This window comes from Aotus nancymaae, unplaced genomic scaffold (genome assembly GCF_030222135.1).
Source record: "Aotus nancymaae isolate 86718 unplaced genomic scaffold, 86718_ANA_hifiasm-v0.15.2.pri h1tg000072l, whole genome shotgun sequence".
Taxonomy (NCBI): domain Eukaryota; kingdom Metazoa; phylum Chordata; class Mammalia; order Primates; family Aotidae; genus Aotus; species Aotus nancymaae.
In genome coordinates, this window is record NW_026988487.1 from 418,463 (window position 1) to 435,883 (window position 17,421).

The 17,421-nt window shown below is 52.2% G+C and overlaps 1 protein-coding gene and 1 pseudogene across 1 annotated transcript; both read left to right on the forward strand.

The window, feature by feature from the left end:
• The first annotated feature begins 708 nt into the window (after positions 1–708).
• LOC105717097 (NADH dehydrogenase [ubiquinone] iron-sulfur protein 5-like) lies at positions 709–1,016 on the forward strand (annotated as a pseudogene).
• A 9,450-nt stretch (positions 1,017–10,466) lies between these two features.
• On the forward strand, positions 10,467–11,955 carry EPOP (elongin BC and polycomb repressive complex 2 associated protein). The gene has a single exon (XM_012452073.3). It carries the CDS (start codon positions 10,467–10,469, stop codon positions 11,604–11,606), a length of 1,140 nt encoding a protein of 379 aa, XP_012307496.1. The 3' UTR covers positions 11,607–11,955.
• The last annotated feature ends 5,466 nt before the right edge of the window (positions 11,956–17,421 follow it).

Here is a 17,421-nt window from a genome sequence, read left to right on the forward strand (position 1 = left end):
GAGACGGGGTTTCACCATGTTGGCCAGGCTGGTCTCAAACTCCTGACCTCAGGTGATCCGCCCGCCTCGGCCTCCCAAAGTGCTGGGGTTACAGGCATGAGCTACCGTGCCTAGCCTTCATTACTTTTTAAAAATTTTTTTTAGAAACAGGGTTTCACCATGTTGGTCAGGCTGGTCTTGAACTCCTGACCTTGGGATCCTCCTGCCTTGGCCTCCCAAAGTGCTGGGATTATAGGCCTGAGCCACCGCGCCCAGCCTTCCCAGATGACTGTTAATTCTTTTTAGGTTTGATAATAACGTTGGGGTTATGTTCACTTTTTTTTTCTTGAGACGGAGTCTTGCTCTATCGCCCAGGCTATAGTGCAGTGGCACGATCTTGGCTCGTGGCATCCTCCCCTGCCCAGGTTCAAGCGATTCCCCTGCCTCAGCCTCCTGAGTAGCTAGGACTTCAGGTGCGCACCACCACGCCAGGCTAATTTTTTTGTATTTTAGTAGAGACGGAGTTTCACCATGTTGGCCAGGATGGTCTTGATCTCCTGACCTTGTGATCCGCCCACATCGGTCTCCCAAAGTGCTGGGATTACAGGTGTGAGCCACCGCGCCCTGACGGTTATATTGACTTTTAAAGAGTCCTTGGGTCCGAATCGCAAGCTAGGCGTCCTAAAGGGGAGGCCAGAGAAGAGACAAGGGCAAGAGCATCAGATCGCCATGCCTTTCTTGGATGTGCAGAAAAGGTTTGGCCTTAAGCTAGATCCATGGTGGACAATCCAAAGTGCTGAACAGCCCTACAAGTTTCCTGCTCAAAAAAAGAATGGATAGAATGTGCACATGGAATCGCTACTATCTGGGCAGAGAAAGAGTGCAAGATAGAATATGATGATTTCATAGAGTGTATACTTTGGTATAAAACGATGAAGTGTATGATTACCTTCTGGAAGCAACAGGATAAACTGATAAAGGAAGGGAAGTACATCCCTCCACCTCACCACAAGGGCAAGGGGGAGCCTTGGCCCTGAGCAGACACAGCTACTGATATCTGGAGGCTGATTTTCTTTTTTCCTTTTTTTTTTGGTATTGTAAAATTATATTTATTGACTTGTAAATATATTTGCAACATATTGTTTGATGAAAACATAGAGTAACAGAACAATATGTGTAGCATAATGCCATTTTTTTCTAGCAATGAAATATTCTATAAAAGTCTGCTGGGGTGCCAGGCGCGGTGGCTCACGCCTGTAATCCCAGCACTTTGGGAGGCCGAGGCGGGTGGATCACGAGGTCAAGAGATCGAGACCATCCTGGTCAACATGGTGAAACCTCGTCTCTACTAAAGGTGCAAAAAATTAGCTGGGCATGGTGGCGTGTGCCTGTAATCCCAGCTACTGAGGCAGGAGAATTGCCTGAACCCAGGAGGCGGAGGTTGCGGTGAGCAGAGATCGCGCCATTGCACTCCAGCCTGGGTAACAAGAGCGAAACTCTGTCTCAAAAAAAAAAAAAAAAAGTCTGCTGGGATATACCATCAAATGTTAATAGATGGAGGCTGATTTTCCTGTCCTCTGTTCTCCACTGGAAACGTTGTTTATGGAAAACCTCCTTGTCAAAGTGTGTAAAAATAAAGTATTGTGGCTGGTCTGAAGGTAGTGAGTTATCTCAATTGATTGTTCACAGTCAGCTACAGATCGAACTCCTTGTTCTACTCTTCCCCCCTCTCACTACTGCACTTGACTAGTCTTTAAAAGAAAAAAAAATAAAGTATTGCTCTATTCTAAAAAAAAAAAAGAGTCCTTATAGAAATATGTATTGAAATATTTAGGAATAAAATTATGTGATATCTGAGATTTGCCTAAAAATAACATGGGTTTTGTTCTAGGCTGGGCACAGTGGGTCAGGCCTTTAATCCCAACACTTCAGGAGGCCGAGGCGGGAGAATTGCTTGAACCCAGGAGTTTGAGACCAGCCTAGGCAACATAGTGGAACCCTACATCTACAAAAAATACAAAAATTAGCCGCATGTGATGGCACACATCTGTAGTCCCAGCTACCTGAGTGGCTGAGGCTTGAGAATTGCTTGAACCCAGACGGCAGAGGTAGCAGTGAGCTGAGATCACGTCACTGCACTCCAGCCTGGGTTGCAGAGCAAGATCTGTCTTAAAAAATAAAACAAAGCAAAACAAAATAATATGAGGCTTGTTCTATATCTTCTATTTTTGCTTCTTTTTCTTTTTTTCTTTTTTTTTTGAGACCCCCAGGCTGGAGTGCAGTGGCATGATCACAATCTCGACTCACTGCAACCTCCGCCTCCCGGGTGCAAGCAATTCTCCCACCTCAGCCTCCCGAGTAGCTGGAGTTACAGGCACGCACCACAACACCCAGCTAATTGTTTTTGTATTTTCAGTAGAGACTGGGTTTCACCATGTTGGCCAGGCTGGTCTGGAACTCCTGACCTGAAGTGATCTACCCGCTTCAGCCTCCCAAAGTGTTGAGATTACAGGCGTGAGTAACCGCACCCAGCCTTTTTTTTTTTTTTTTTTTTTTTAATTTGAGACGGAGTCTTGCTCTGTCACCCAGGCTGGTCTGGAACTCCTGACCTCAAGTGATCCACCCGATTCGGCCTCCCAAAGTGCTGGGATTACAGGCATGAGCCACCACATCTGGCCGTTGTTCTACAATACATCTTAATTGTGGTAACATGGGCATATTCCTTTGTCAAAACTATTTGAATTGTACACTTAAAATGTGCATTTTATTATGTAAATCATTCCTAAATAAAATAGTGTTGTTTCTGGTTTTTGAGACAGGGTCTGTCTCTGTCACCCAGGCTGGAATGCAGGGGTGACTGCAGCTCACTGCAGCCTGAACCTCCCAGGCTCAAGGGATCCTCCCACCTGTCTCCTGAGTAGCTGGGACTAGCTAATTTATGTGTTGTTGTTGTTTTTCGTTTCGGTAGAGGTGGAGTTTCACCATACTGCCCAGGCTGGTCTTGAACTCCTGGTCTCTAACAATCTGCCAGCCTCAGCCTTTCAAAATGCTGAGATTATACGCATGAACCATCACACTAGCCAACTTGATTTTTTTTTTTAACTGAGGAAGTAGGTGGGTAAGAATGAAACAAAATTGAATGAGTTGATAAGTGTTGAAGCTGGGTATTGAGTACTTGGAGGTTAATTATATTTCTTTGTTTACATTTGTATAGGTTTGAATTTTCCATCATATAATACCTTTTGATTGCCTGAGGGAAGATGCTATTATTCATGGTTTACAAATAAGGAAACTAAAGCTTCCAGAGGTTAAGTAATCGCTCCAAGGTCACAAAGCTGGTAAAATGATGAGTCTGGACTCAGCTGAAATGTGAATGGACTCATCTGAGTCCAGAACTGAAGCTATTAACCCTGGGTGCAAATTCCCAGAGGAGATACAGGAACATGTGGGTTTATGCTAGGGGGTGATGCAGCCCTACTGACTTAGAGAATTCTGGGAGCAAGAAGGGTGAAAATGATGGTGGCCAGGGTGTGGCAGGGTGGAGAAATGGCTTCCCTCTTGGATTCATTGTTGTGGGGTAGCCTAGTGGTTACCAGAGTGGAGTTAGGACCCAGCTACCTGGGTTTGGGTTCTGGCTCTGCCACTTGCTAGCAGTGTGACTTGGGCAAGTCACTTAACTTCTCTCCCTCAATGTCTTCATTTATATCATGGATTTTTAATTTTTTTTTTTTTTTTTTTTTTTTGAGACGGAGTTTCGCTCTCGTTACCCAGGCTGGAGTGCAATGGCATGATCTCGGCTCACCGCAACCTCCACCTCCTGGGTTCAGGCAATTCTCCTGCCTCAGCCTCCTGAGTAGCTGGGATTACAGGCATGCGCCACCATGCCCAGCTAATTTTTTGTATTTTTAGTAGAGATGGGGTTTCACCATGTTGACCAGGATGGTCTCGATCTCTTGACCTCGTGATCCACCCGCCTCGGCCTCCCAAAGTGCTGGGATTACAGGCATGAGCCACCGCGTCCAGCCCTACTTTTTATTTATTTTTTGAGACAGTCTCATTCTGTCGTCCAAGCTGAAGTACAGTGGTGCAATCTTGGCTCACCACAGCCTTCGCCTCCCTGGTTCAAGCAATTCTTTTTCTTTTTTTTTTTTCCTTTTTTTCTTTTTCCACGCATTAATCTCACACTAACTTCAAGGTTCAAGCAATTCTAATGCCTCAGCCTCCCAAGAATCTGGGTAGCTGGGATTACAGGTATGCACCACCACACCCAGCTAATTTTTTATTTTTTAATTTTTTTAGTAGAGGCAGGGGTTTTACCATGTTGGCCAGGCTGGTCTCGAACTCCTGACCTCAGGTTATCTGCCCACCTCGGCCTCCCGAAGTGCTAGGATTATAGGCGTAGCCTCCTGAGTAGCTGAGACTTCAGGCACAGGCCACCACTCCTAGCTAATTTTTTGTATTTTGAAGAGATGGGGTTTCACCATGTTCCCTAGGCTGGTCTCAAACTCCTGGCCTCAAGCCATCAGCCTGCCTTGGCCTCCCAAAGTGCTGAGACTACAGCTGTGTGCTATCATTCTCAGCCTTGGCAGCTTTTTTCTTTTTCTTTCTTTCTTTCTTTTTTGGTGCCATGACTCGGATGGCAGCTTTTAAAAGAGTTGAACATAGTTGGGCATGGTGGCTTATGCCTGTAATCCCAGCACTTTGGGAAGCTCAGGCGGGAGGATCCCTTGAGCCTAGTAGTTTGAGACCAGCCTGGGCAATATGGTCTCACAAAATTTTTTTTTAAAAATTAGCTAGGCATAGTGGCTCAGGCCTGTGGTCTCAGCCACACAGAAGGCTGAGGCAGGAGGATCTCTTGAGCCCAGGACGCTGAGGCTGCAGTGAGCCATGATTGTGCCACTGCAATCCAGCCTGAGTGACATTGAGACCCTGTCTCAAGAAAAAAAAAGATTAAACATAAATGTAGGATATGATCCAGCAATTCCACTCTTAACTGTCTACTTAGGAGAAATAAAAAGATACATTCACAAAAGACTTGTATAGCAATGTTCATAACAGTATTGTAGATAATAGCCAAAAAGGGAAAACCACCCAAATGTGATTAGATAAACAAAATGTGGCATATCCATACAACGCACTACTACTCAGCAATAAAAAGGAATAGGTCAAGCTTGGTGGCTCAAGCCTGTAATTCCTGCACTTTGGGAGGCTGAAGTGGGCGGATCACCTGAGGTCAGGAGTTTGAGACCAGTCTGATCAACATGGAGAAACCCCATCTCTACTAAAAATACAAAATTAGCCAGGCATGGTGGCACATTCCTGTAATCCCAGCTACTTGGGAGGCTGAGGCAGGAGGATGGCTTGAACCTGGGAGGCAGAGGTTGCGGTGAGCCAAGATCGTGACATTGCACTCCAGCCTGAGCAACAAGAGTGAAACTTCATCTCAAAAAAAAGGAACAGACTACCAATACATGCTACAACACAGGTAAACCTCAAAAACATTATGCTTTTGTGAAGCCAGATGCAAAAGACCACATATTGCATGATTCCATTTATATAAAATATCCAGAAAAGGAGTTCTATAGAGACAGAAAGTAGATTAGTCACCCAGGGCTGGGGATGGGAACTGAGAGCTACAAGTGGGGAGGAGGAGACATAAGCAATGTTCTAAAACTGGATTGTGGGGCCGGGCGCGGTGGCTCATGCCTGTAATCTCAGCACTTCAGGAGGCCAAGGTAGGTGGATCACCTGAGGTCAGGAGTTCGAGATCAGCCCCGCCAACATGGTGAAACCCCGTCTCTACTAAAAATACAAAAATTAGCCAGGTGTGGTGGCACATGCCTGTAGTCCCAGCTCCTTGGGAGACTGAGGCAGGAGAATTGCTTGAACCTGGGGGGCAGGGAGAGGCTGCAATGAGCCGAGATTGTGCCGCTGCACTCCAGCCTGGAAGACAAAGTGAAACTTTGTCTCAAGAAAAATCCTGGGGGGCACGCTGGCAGGTGCCTATAGTCCCAGCTACTCGGGAGGCTGAGGCTGGAGGATGGCTTGAGCCCAGGAGTTCCAGGCTGTAGTGCGCTATGCTGATTAGGTGTCCGCACTAAGTTCAACATGAATATGGTGACCTCCCGGGAGTGGGGCACCACCAGGTTGCCTAAGGAGGGATAAACTGGCCCAGGTCGGAACAGAGCAGGTCAAAACTCCCGTGTTGATCAGTGGTGGGATCGTGCCTGTGAATAGCCACAGCATGGGCAACATAGCAAGACCTGTCTCTAAAAAAAAAAACAAAAACACGGCCGGGCGCGGTGGCTCAAGCCTGTAATCCCAGCACTTTGGGAGGCCGAGGCGGGTGGATCACGAGGTCGAGAGATCGAGACCATCCTGGTCAACATTGTGAAACCCCGTCTCTATTAATACAAAAAAATTAGCTGGGCACGGTGGCGCGTGCCTGTAATCCCAGCTACTCAGGAGGCTGAGGCAGGAGAATTGCCTGAACCCAGGAGGCGGAGGTTGCGGTGAGCCGAGATCGCGCCATTGCACTCCAGCCTGGGTAACAAGAGCGAGACTCCGTCTCAAAAAAAAAAAAAAAAAACAAAAACAAAAACAAAAACAAAAACAGAAAATGATTATGATGATGGTTACATAACTGCAAATTTACTAAAAATCATTGAATTGGACACTTAAAATGGGTTATGTGTGGTATGTTCATTTTCAAAAATAATGTCTATTCTTTTTCTTTGAGACAGAGTCTCACACTGTCACCTGGGCTAGAGTGCAATGGCACAATCTCAGCTCACTGCAACCTCTGCCTCCTGGGTTCAAAGGATTCTCCTGCCTCAGCCTCTCGAGTAGCTGGGATTACAGGTGCTCACCACCACACCTGGCTAATATTTTTGTGTTTTTAGTAGAGACAGGGTTTCACTATGTTGGCCAGACTGATCTCGAACTCCTGACCTTGTGATCTGCCTGCCTCGGCCTTTCAAAGTGCTGGGATTACCGGTGTGAGCCACAGTGCCCGGTCAAAAAAAAAAAAAAAGCATCTATTTCATAGGCTGTTATGGGAATTAAGCGACGTCCGGTTCTTAGAAGAGAGAGTGGCATGTAGTAAGTATTACAGAGGTTCAGAGGTTACTATGGGGTTGGACGTCTAAGGTGCAGTTCTCCAAAAAAGGCAACTAGGCAGGTCCCCTTGCTCCCAAATCTTTTTTTTTTTTTGAGACAGAGTTTCGCTCTTGTTACCCAGGCTGGAGTGCAATGGCGCGATCTCGGCTCACCGCAACCTCCGCCTCCTGGGTTCAAGCAATTCTCCTGCCTCAGCCTCCTGAGTAGCTGGGATTACAGGCATGCACCACCATGCCCAGCTAATTTTTTTGTATCTTTAGTAGAGACAGGGTTTCACCATGTTGACCAGGATGGTCTCGATCTCTTGACCTCATGATCCACCCGCCTCGGCCTCCCAAAGTGCTGGGATTACAGGCGTGAGCCACCGCGCCCGGCGCTCCCAAATCTTTGAACACAGTCCTTACTGCCCTAGATGAGACCTAGATGGGCCAAGGAAAGGAATGGGCTGCTTCTGGATCCAGAGGGGTCCTTTCTAGCCCTCACTCTGGAGGTGTTAGATGGGACCCTGCATCCAATCTAGTCCCTCTTTTTCTCTTAGGGGAGGAGAGGCTCCTGAGAAGGGTGTTGCCTCCTTCATCCCAGGCTGAGGATGGGGTCGAGTGTCCTCTACTGGAGGAAATAGTAATTGCAGCAGCTGGGCCTGCTCACATGAGTTCTGGTGACTGCTCCCATCATGTTTCAACCCTCCCATGTGAGGAAGCCACTTTTGTCCCCTTTTCACCGATAAGGACATTGAGACTTAGAGTGTCTAGGTGACCTGCCCAGAGTCACACAGCAGCATCCCCTGTCCAGGCCATCGAGGGTGGCTTGATGTCCTCGGGTCCTTTCAGCTGGTGAGGCACTCACACTATCCCCTACTGTTTGTAGAGTGATTCCATCCCTGGGTCTATATTCTGGGTGCCTGATGAGAGGAAGGGGAAGTAGGAAAAGTGAAGGCAGAGGGAAGGACTCACAATCATAATGAGTCCTCAATAAAGTCCTCAAACTCACAAGGGGAAGGGGGAGCTGGCAGCTTTTGGAGGCAGAGAAAGAAGAGGTCATTGATTTGCAGTTATGCAATAGTCACTCATTTATTCATACCTATCATTTTCTTGGGTATCTTTCCTTGTGTCAACACTGTGCTAGGCACCGGAGTGCAAGTAGGAACTGCCGTTCAGGATGAGTCCTCAGCACTGTTCTGCAGAAGGGACAGCCATGAAGATCATCCTTCCAGAACTTTCCTTGTGTGTGTGTATATGCGTGCGTGTGTGCGTGTGCATGCGTCTGTGTGTGTGTGTAGAGGTGGGCTTTTCAAGCAATTATGAGCCCTGGTGTCTAGACCCAGCTCAGCTTCATGACTTGGCAGGACCCCAGGATCCCCCCTCATGACAGCTGCCCTGGAGAGCTCTTCTGCAGAAGATGTTAGAGGATGAGTGTTTTCAGCAATGAACACCACATCTCCTCCTTCCTCAAACCCTAACCCCACCTAGGGGCTTTACCTCTGGACTCGAGGTGGGGGAGGCCGACCCACCTTACCCCTGTCCTCCCAGATGTTATTTGATGACACATAGGGAAAGTACACCTCTGTTGTCACTGCTAGGAGGGCCAGGAGGCAAGCTGCATCATTTTGTCCTCTTTCTGAAACCCTCTCTTGTCTTGGCCCCAGAAGAAATTTTTCTCTGTGGCTGCCCGCCGCCAGCATTGTTCCACACCTTTACCTCAAGTCATCAAACCAATCTCTAAATTTCCACAGATAGGAAACAGCAGTATTCCATTACCCTGATTTTTATCGAGAGAAATATCCCAGGGATTCATTCATTCACTCATTTGCTCATTCATTCATTCACACATATTGATTGAGCACCTATTACATCTTGGCCACTGATCTAGGCAGTGGGGATGCACCAATGATCAAGACGAAGTTCTCATTGGCTCATTTCCAGACTAATGGGAGAGACAGAGACTAAAGAATAAATCCATGTACAGACTTTTATGTAACAGTAAGCTATGCAGAAACTAAAGAAGGTTAAGGGGATAGACAGGTTGAGGGTGTGTGCTGCATTATCAGAATTTGTACTGGGAATTCACTTTTTCTTTATTTTTCTTGGGGGAGATGAGAGTCGGGGTCTGTGTGTGCCCTCCTCTGGCTTCTTCAATCTATTTGGCAGACAGATCAAGCCTCAGAGGACAGCATCCTGGGACTGGGGTCAGGAGCTGCAGAGCCAGCCTCTCGGAATCTAGTTGAGGCGGAGTATTTAGTTACTGCATCAGAGAAATGGAAACAGGTACTGAGACAGCCTATTTATCGGCTACCATGGGTGTAACAATACTGCCCCCCTCCCAAATTTATTTTTTTCTTTGTTCATCCTGCAAGTACTGAATTCCTAAGTACTTATACATTACAGAATTTTTTTGAGCCTACTGTGTGCCAAGCACTGTTTTAGAGGCCCCAGGACAGAGAGGTAAGTAACATTCTCGGCTCGCTAGAGTCCCTGCTGCACAAAGCTTGTAAACAGCCATCGCTTCATTTCATCTTTGCCCTCAGCATTATTTTGGAGATTCATCTACGTTGATTTACATAGCTCTTTTAGCCCCAAGAGGGCAGATATGAACCGTCCCATTTTACAGATGCAAAACCGTGACTGCTCGGGAAAAAGCGAGTTGCTTTGCGACGAAGAAATACCAGGACGCCACCGGGCCACGTGCGGCGGCGCATTTGGCCCCTCGCGATCCCACCCGCGCACGCCCCCTCCCGCGCTCCCTCCCAGCCGCCGCCGCGCCGGGTCCACGTGTGTGTATCTGTGTGCGGAATGGGGACGGGGGCGGCGCCGCCGGAGGGGTGGGGTCGGGGCTAACGTCACGGGCGGTGCGGCCCAATCAGCGTTGGGCTCGCGGCCCCGGCGCTGGTATTGGGGCAGCGAGGGGGCAGTTCTCTATAACGCGGTCTCCGGGAGCCAGCGGGGAAGAAAGAAGCCGAGCGGGCGGAAGGCGCCCTCCCCGCCGCCTGGGCCCGGGCACCGGGTGCCGGGCCCGGGGTCCTTCCCGCCTCCCGCGGCCGCCGGCCGCTTTGTTTCCCCCGCCTTTGCGCTTCGGGCGACTGGAGAGGGGCTCCCCCCGGGGCTGCGAAGTGGACGCGGCGGCAGAAGGGCGGCTGACCGCGCCGGTACTCGCAGGGACCCAGGAGTCCGGCCGCCGGGAGGGCCGCGTGACGAGACCGAAGAGGGAGCCCGAGCTCTGCGGTCCCGGGTGGCGGGCCGGGGGCGCCCGTGAGCAGAGACCTCCCCGTCGACGGGGGGCGATGTTCCCCTCGCCCGTGGGGTCTTCGGGCAGCGAGGGCATCCCGCCGCTGGGACCCGGACCCCCTCAGTGGGCATCCCTCAGGCTGCTCCATGGAGACCCTGTGCCCCGCGTCCCGCCTGGCAGTGCCAGCGTCCCCGCGAGGGTCGCCCTGCTCTCCCACGCCCCGGAAGCCGCGTCGGGGAACCCAGGAATTCTCTCCGCTGTGCCTGCGTGCCCTCGCCTTCTGCGCCCTTGCCAAGCCCCGGGCGTCCTCTCTGGGCCCGGGGTCTGGGGAACTGGCGGCGCGGCCCGCCGTGCTGCGGGGCCCTCATGCCCCCCTGCGCCCCGGCGGCTGGGCCCCAGATGGCCTGAAGCACCTCGGGGCCCCGACCGGGCGGCCCGGCGATCTTAACACTGCGGCCGGCGAGGATGCGGACGTCGCAGCGTGTCCCCGCCGCGAAGAGGAGGAAGAGGGCGGAGGCGGTTTCCCACACTTCGGCGTTCGCTCCTGTGCACCTCCGGGCCGCTGCCTGGCGCCCCCGCGCCCTCGGGAATCTCCGACCGGCTTCGCCTCGGCCCCGCCTCGTCCGGCCCCGGGTCTCGAGCCTCAGCGTGGCTCAGCCGCCAGCCCGCCTCGGGAGCCCAGTTCCCGGCCTCCGTCGCCACCTGCGGGCCTCTCCACCGAGCCTGCGGGTCCCGGGGCGGCGCCGGGGCCGTTCCTGCCCCGCCAGCCTGTAGAAGTCGATGGAAACCCCCCGCCGGCTTCCCCCGAGGCTCCAGCCGCCAGCCCCTCGACGGCCAGCACGGCTCCGGCCGCACCCGCACATCTCCGCCAGGAACATTTCGATCGTCTGATCCGCCGGTCGAAACTTTGGTGTTACGCAAAGGGCTTCGCCTTGGACACTCCGAGTTTGCGCCGGGGGCCAGAGCGGCCGCCTGCGAAAGGGGCGGCCCGGGGAGCCGCTAAGAAACGCCGGCGACCGGCGCCCCCTCCGCGCACCGCGCAGCCCCGCCGCCCTGCACCGACGCTCCCCACCACGAGCACCTTCAGCCTCCTCGACTGCTTCCCCTGCCCCCCGGCCCTGGTGGTAGGGGAAGACGGAGACCTAAAGCCAGCATCCTCGCTTCGCCTCCAGGGAGACTCTAAGCCCCCGCCCGCCCACCCGCTGTGGAGGTGGCGTATGGGAGGTCCCGCTGTCCCTGAGCCCCCTGGCCTCAAATTCTGGGGGATCAACGTGGATGAAAGCTGACCATGGGACTTCTGCCAAAGGGGAAAAGTTGGGACCGTGGCCAAATCGCTGGCTTGAGGAGGGAGCCCCGTTTCTCACATTTGTCCCCTTCCTTTACATTTTAGGAGCTGTGGGCAGAGGGACTTCAAATGACAGTGATCTTCATTCAAGCACCTAAGTGTTGGGGGTGGCAGTCCCTCCCCCTCATCCTTTGCCGAGGAACCCAGGGCTGGAGTCGGGAGAAGGCTTAAGCAAAAAAGGCTGATGACATAGATTCTAATCCCTGCCCCCTTCCATCTTGGGCCGTTGGGGGCAGGGCCTGCACCCCAGTGGGAGTAAAGGAGGCCACCGCTCAAAGACACCCCCCCCCCCAACAAAAAGGGAGAGGAGAGAGACCTCGGTGATGGACAAACCGGTTGTTACAGTGTCTGTGGGCGAGCCTGGGGTGCGGGGGCTGTGGTGGGGGTGGGGAGGTGATTGGCAGCTCCCTGGGGGCATCCCCCACCCCCACTGTCCAGGCCTTTAACCCTTTGCTCCCCTCAGGCCTTCTCTAAAGCTCCAAGCATCGCTGGAGACTTTAATGGGTGAGGGAGCTTGGGTAAGAGGAAGATCACCTCCTTCCTGTCGCCTTTCTAGGGCCCCTCAAGTGCAGGTGGCCCCTAATTGATGAGATCTTCGGTCTCAGCCGCCGACGTTTCCCTTTTGTCCAGTTTTGGAGTTCCCTTTTTTTCCTTATTTGGTTACCAAGTATAAGGTCTGGCCTGGGAGAGAGATTCCCCCAACCTTGATTAATCAGCCCCCTCCCCCAACTTACTCCCCTTAGGGTGGGTAGGGCTGAGGGACCTCCTCTCCGGGGAAAGTGCTTACTTCGCCTGGGGAAGGGGCTAGACACTGTCCCAGGGAAAGTAATAGAAGGTGGAAGAAATCAAAATCAGACCAAACAAGTCGCCTTTCGAGGGCCTCCACCGATTTATGGATGAGAGGGGGTGGAGGTGGAGGGCAGGCCCGACTCCTTTCTTTAGATACCCAAACTCGGCCCCTTAAAGAGTGGAAACAAAACAAGCTGCGCTTTGCAGAGGTGGTAAATGAGAGGACTCTTGGTCTAACTGCAAGAGTCCCCTGGGGTTTGAAGGGGCAAAGTTGTCTAGATGGGACCCGGGCTGAGGTACCTTCAGCTTCCCCTGGGACACCCCAGCCTCAGGCCTTTCGGGAGTTGTCAGGTCTGATGGATCCGAAGGGGGCAGGGCCAGGGGATTAGGTTTGGGGTCAGAGGTTCTGTTTTCCAGGGGAGGGGTGAGTTAGGCCTGAATCTTGCCCTCCAGCTAGGAGGATCTTGAGTCTGGGTTAGAAGCGCTTTCTCCTCCACCCAGGTGAGGTCAGGGGAGGTTAGGTCTTAGGAAGACAGCAAGTTGAGGTATGAAGGAAAGCTGGGGCTTTTGGATCTGCTGAACCACTGAGGGACCCAGTGCCCCTTCTGCCCCGCACTAGTGAATAGCATCCCTTCTTCCCCCGAAGGCGAGGTGAGAGAGGAACAATTCCCAAGCTGGGAAGGACTTGTCTCCTTTTCTGTGAAAATGCTTTGTAAAAAGTTGTTATTGTTTGCATAGAGCAGATTCTGGAGGAAAACTGTTTTGGACCATAAAAGTTTTGTTTGTCTTAAAAACTGTCTCCTTTCATTTTTCTTTCCCCGGGGGTGAGGGTGGGGGTGGGGTGGGTGGGCGTGGGGTGGGCACTACTCTCTTTTTCCTTAACATCTGGCCTTTGTGAACCCTGCTGACCTCCCCTCCCCCTCCAGCTGTGTTGTGGGAGGAGGAGGAAGGAGGGGTGGGGGATTGCCTTCCACCCTGTACTTCGGGGGTCTCCATCTTATTTTGCCCCCCAAGAATGGAGAACGGGAGAAAGAAGGCAGACACGAGGGGTGGGGAGAGAATCGCCGTGAAGAGGAGGAGCCGTTAGGAGAAGTCCGCAAAGGCAGACTCCCTGGCTTTCAAAGTTAGTAACGCGCTTGGGGTCAGCGTTGGCCCCACCAGCTTGCCTGGAGCCGGCTGGGGGATGATGGCGTGAGCTCTGGGTGAAGGAGGAAGGGCTGGTGGGCATGAAATACCCCTTTTGGACTTTCTTCCTCTTTGGAGCAGGAGGAGATGCTGTGAATTTAGCTTCTTTCCTCCCTGCACCACCTGCCCCCACCCTCATTCCCCCACCCCTGCCAGGCAAGTGAAAGAGTTAAAACTCAACCTGGAAGGGGGAGGGGTTGTGAGTTGAAAAACACACCTCTTGGCCAAATCAGATTTAATTCTAGTTAATTTACAGAATAGGGAACTGCGTTAGTTTCCCAGGGCTGCCATAACAAATTACAAGGAACTTGGTGGCTTAAAAAACAGATATTTAAGCAGCTGGGTGCAGTGGCTCACGCATGTAATCCCAGCACTTTTCGAGGCTGAGGCGGGCGGATCACGAGGTCAGGAGATCGAGACCATCCTGGCCAACTTGGTGAAACCCCGTCTCTACTAAAGATACAAAATTAGCCGGGTGTGGTGGCGCACGCCTGTAGTCCCAGCTACTCGGGAGGCTGAGGCAGGAATTGCCTGAACCTGGGAGGGGGACGTTGCAGTGGGCTGAGATCGCGACACTGCACTCCAGTCTGGCAACAGAGAGAGACTCCGTTTCAAAAACAAACAAACAAAAAGCCCCAGATATTTATTATCTTCCATTTGCTGGGGCCAGAAGTCCAAAACTAAGGCATTGCCAGGCTGCACTCCCTCCGAAGGCCCTGGGGAAGGGCCCCTTCCGAGCCTCTTCCAGCTTCTGTGGCCCCAGGTGTTCCTTTGGCTTGTGGCTGCAGAGCTCCCATTCTCCCATCATGTGGCCCTCCCCTCTCCTGTCTATCACGAGGACACTTGTCATTGGCTTTAGGGCCCACTGGATGGACCCAGGATGATCTCGTCTTGACATCTTAAATTACATTTACAAGGACCCTTTTTCCAGATGAAGTCATATTCACAGGTTCTGGGGGAGTAGGGGCTGGGGATGAGGACCTGGACGCACCTTTTTGGGTTCTACCATTCAGTGCACTCCAGACACTAAGTCCCAGGAAAGAAAGAAACTTGCCTAGACTTCCTGGGGGAAGGAAACGGGTACTGGGTGCTTGGGTTGGAGTAGGGAATAGCGCCCTCCCAAGTGAATAGAGGTGGCCTGGGGAAAGGGGAAGGTGAGCCCTGGCTCTCCCCAGGCTCTGAGCTCCCAGGGATCTGGGACTCCCTCTCCCCCACCAATACTCTGGAGCCCGAGAGAGTCTGAGGAAAGCTGCTCTCCCTCCTAGCGTTCTCAGCTCCTGCTTCTACCCTTCCCCTCCTCCGGTTCGTTGTCCTCTCGGGCTGGCAGCCACCACCGTGGTTTGTCAGGGATGTGGCGGTCGCAGTCTTAGTTCTGTCTGGGTCTCTAAGCTTTTACAGGGTCAGCTGTTTTCTTCTGTCTCAAAGGGTCTCAGAGGGTCTCCTCTCCCTGTGCCTCTGGGTCTCTGCCTTCCTCTTCAGGGTCTGGCAGGATCCCGAGAGTAAGCCCTCGCTCGCCTTCCCCAGTCCAGTCCTGTTTACCGACTCCTCCCTCCTCCTGGGAGCCTCAGCCACCTCCAACCCCTCTACCTCTGGCCTCTTAGACCTTTATAGCCTGACTTCTGCCCCTGAAACCGGCTTTTGTCAAGGTCAGCCAGGACAGCCCCCAACCTCGATTTCAACAATTGCCTCCCCGCCACCACTCCTGGACTTCTGCACGGCATGAGAAACTGCTGGACACTCACAAGGGTCTCTCTCCCCAAAGGTCCCGCCTCTGTCTTCTTCCGTCTCCTCCTCCTTTTGCCCTCCGGAAGCTTTAACAAGACAGAGCCCGACAAAGTCTGGTGGTGCCTGCCCTCCGCCCCATCTCCCCGCAGGATTCCTTTTCCTCCGCCAGGTCATCAGCTTGCCCCAGTATGGGTAAGTGACTCCCACATGACTGTCCCTGCCTCCTCTCCCTCCAACACCCCTCCTGAGCCTTGGTCCCGCATCTCCACAAGGACAACGGCAACTCCTACTGCCCCTGTCAAAGACCAAGCTCCTGGTCGCTGCCCACGGCTCCGGGCCCACAGCAATCTCCCTGGTGGAGTCCACATTCTGGTTACAGCTCTGCCTTTCTCTCATTACTTCCTCTGGACTCAGCACCTCGAATTCTCCGCTGGGTCCTCCCATTTAACCCACAGCTATCTATTTCCAAGTCTCCTCCTGCTTCTCCTCTCCCGAGTGTCTCCTGCGTCTGTAATCTCCAGCATGCTGCAGTGCCCACTACCTCTAGGCTGGACTACTTTACTGCGGTAGCCACCTAGCTGTTACTAGTTGCCGATGTCTGGTCTTCCCGGATCCGCTCAGATCAATTTACTTTCTTATTCCGTGGGTCCCCCGATTGTATAAATGCAGCCTCCTTGGCCTGTCATTTGAAGCCCTCTGTGATTTCTCCTTAACCCCCTGCATCCCATCCAACTGGGTTCCCATTACTTTGCTTTATACTAGTGAAGGTGCTCCTGGTCTACCAGGCTGGAATGCACTTCCTTCCCCAGCACCCCCGGCATGCCCCTCCCTGCTTTCTTTGCCTTCATTCTCCAGTGCAAAATCTCCTCTCTCCCATGAAGTCTTTTTTGATTGCCCCAGTTAGATGTGCTCCATGTCACCTCTAGAACCTCTTCACTCTTCTGTGCCTGGTAGGAAGGGACCGTGGAGTGTGGAGGACAAGTGTGGCTTTGGAGCCAGACACTACTATCCCCTCTCTCTATGGAGAATCTGGGTCGGGGCTGGAGGCAGAACCTTCCTGACCGAAGCTTTCATTTATTGCCTTGGCCTTAACTGAGAGTCATTGACAAGTAACAACCACTTCGAAATCACTCCTGAAATTGCAAAAACTGCCTGAGAAGCCTGGCAAGGTGGCTTGTGTCTGTAATCCCAGCACTTTGGGAGGCCAAGGCAGGGAGATCACTTGAGTCCAGGAGTTTGAGACCAGCCTGGGCAACATAGGGAGACCCTAACAGTATTAAAAAAAAAAAAAAAAAAGCTGGGTGTGGTGGTGGTGTGCGCCTGTGGTCCCAACTACTCTGGAGGCTGAAGTGGGACAATTGCTTGGGCCAAGGAGGTCAAAGCTGCAGTGAGCCGTGATCCCTCCATTGCACTCCAGCCTGGGTGACAAAACGAGACCCTGCCTCAAATACAAAAACAAAAAACACTTCCTGAGAAGACACCGTCCACTGTGCCAAGTCCCCCTACACTGTGTTCATGTTTTCTCTAAGATAAAAGTTAGGGTATTGATGACAAAGTGATGATTATTTGTGATTTTTCTTGTGTCCGTCTAGTCATCTTGTATCTCTTGCTTCTTTTTTTTTTTTTTTTTTTTTTTTTTGAGACGGAGTTTCGCTCTTGATACCCAGGCTGGAGTGCAATGGCGCGATCTCGGCTCACCGCAACCTCCGCCTCCTGGGTTCAGGCAATTCTCCTGCCTCAGCCTCCTGAGTAGCTGGGATTACAGGCACACGCCACCGTGCCCAGTTAATTTTTTGTATTAGTAGAGACGGGGTTTCACTATGTTGACCAGGATGGTCTCGATCTCTTGACCTCGTGACCCACCCGCCTCGGCCTCCCAAAGTGCTGGGATTACAGGCTTGAGCCACCGCGCCCGGCTCTTGCTTCATTTTTTAAGGTCCTGGATCAGTGCCTTGCACACAGCAGGCCCCTAATGAATACTTGTCCAATGCATTCCACCCCACCTCCGTTCCTTGTGACCCCTCCACCCTTGTCCAAAGCATTTTCAAAAAGCCTCA

What these genes read in the sequence shown, in the direction of transcription:
- EPOP (XM_012452073.3), top strand. Translation starts at nt 10,467, where the DNA reads ATGGAGACCCTGTGCCCCGCGTCCCGCCTGGCAGTGCCAGCGTCCCCG.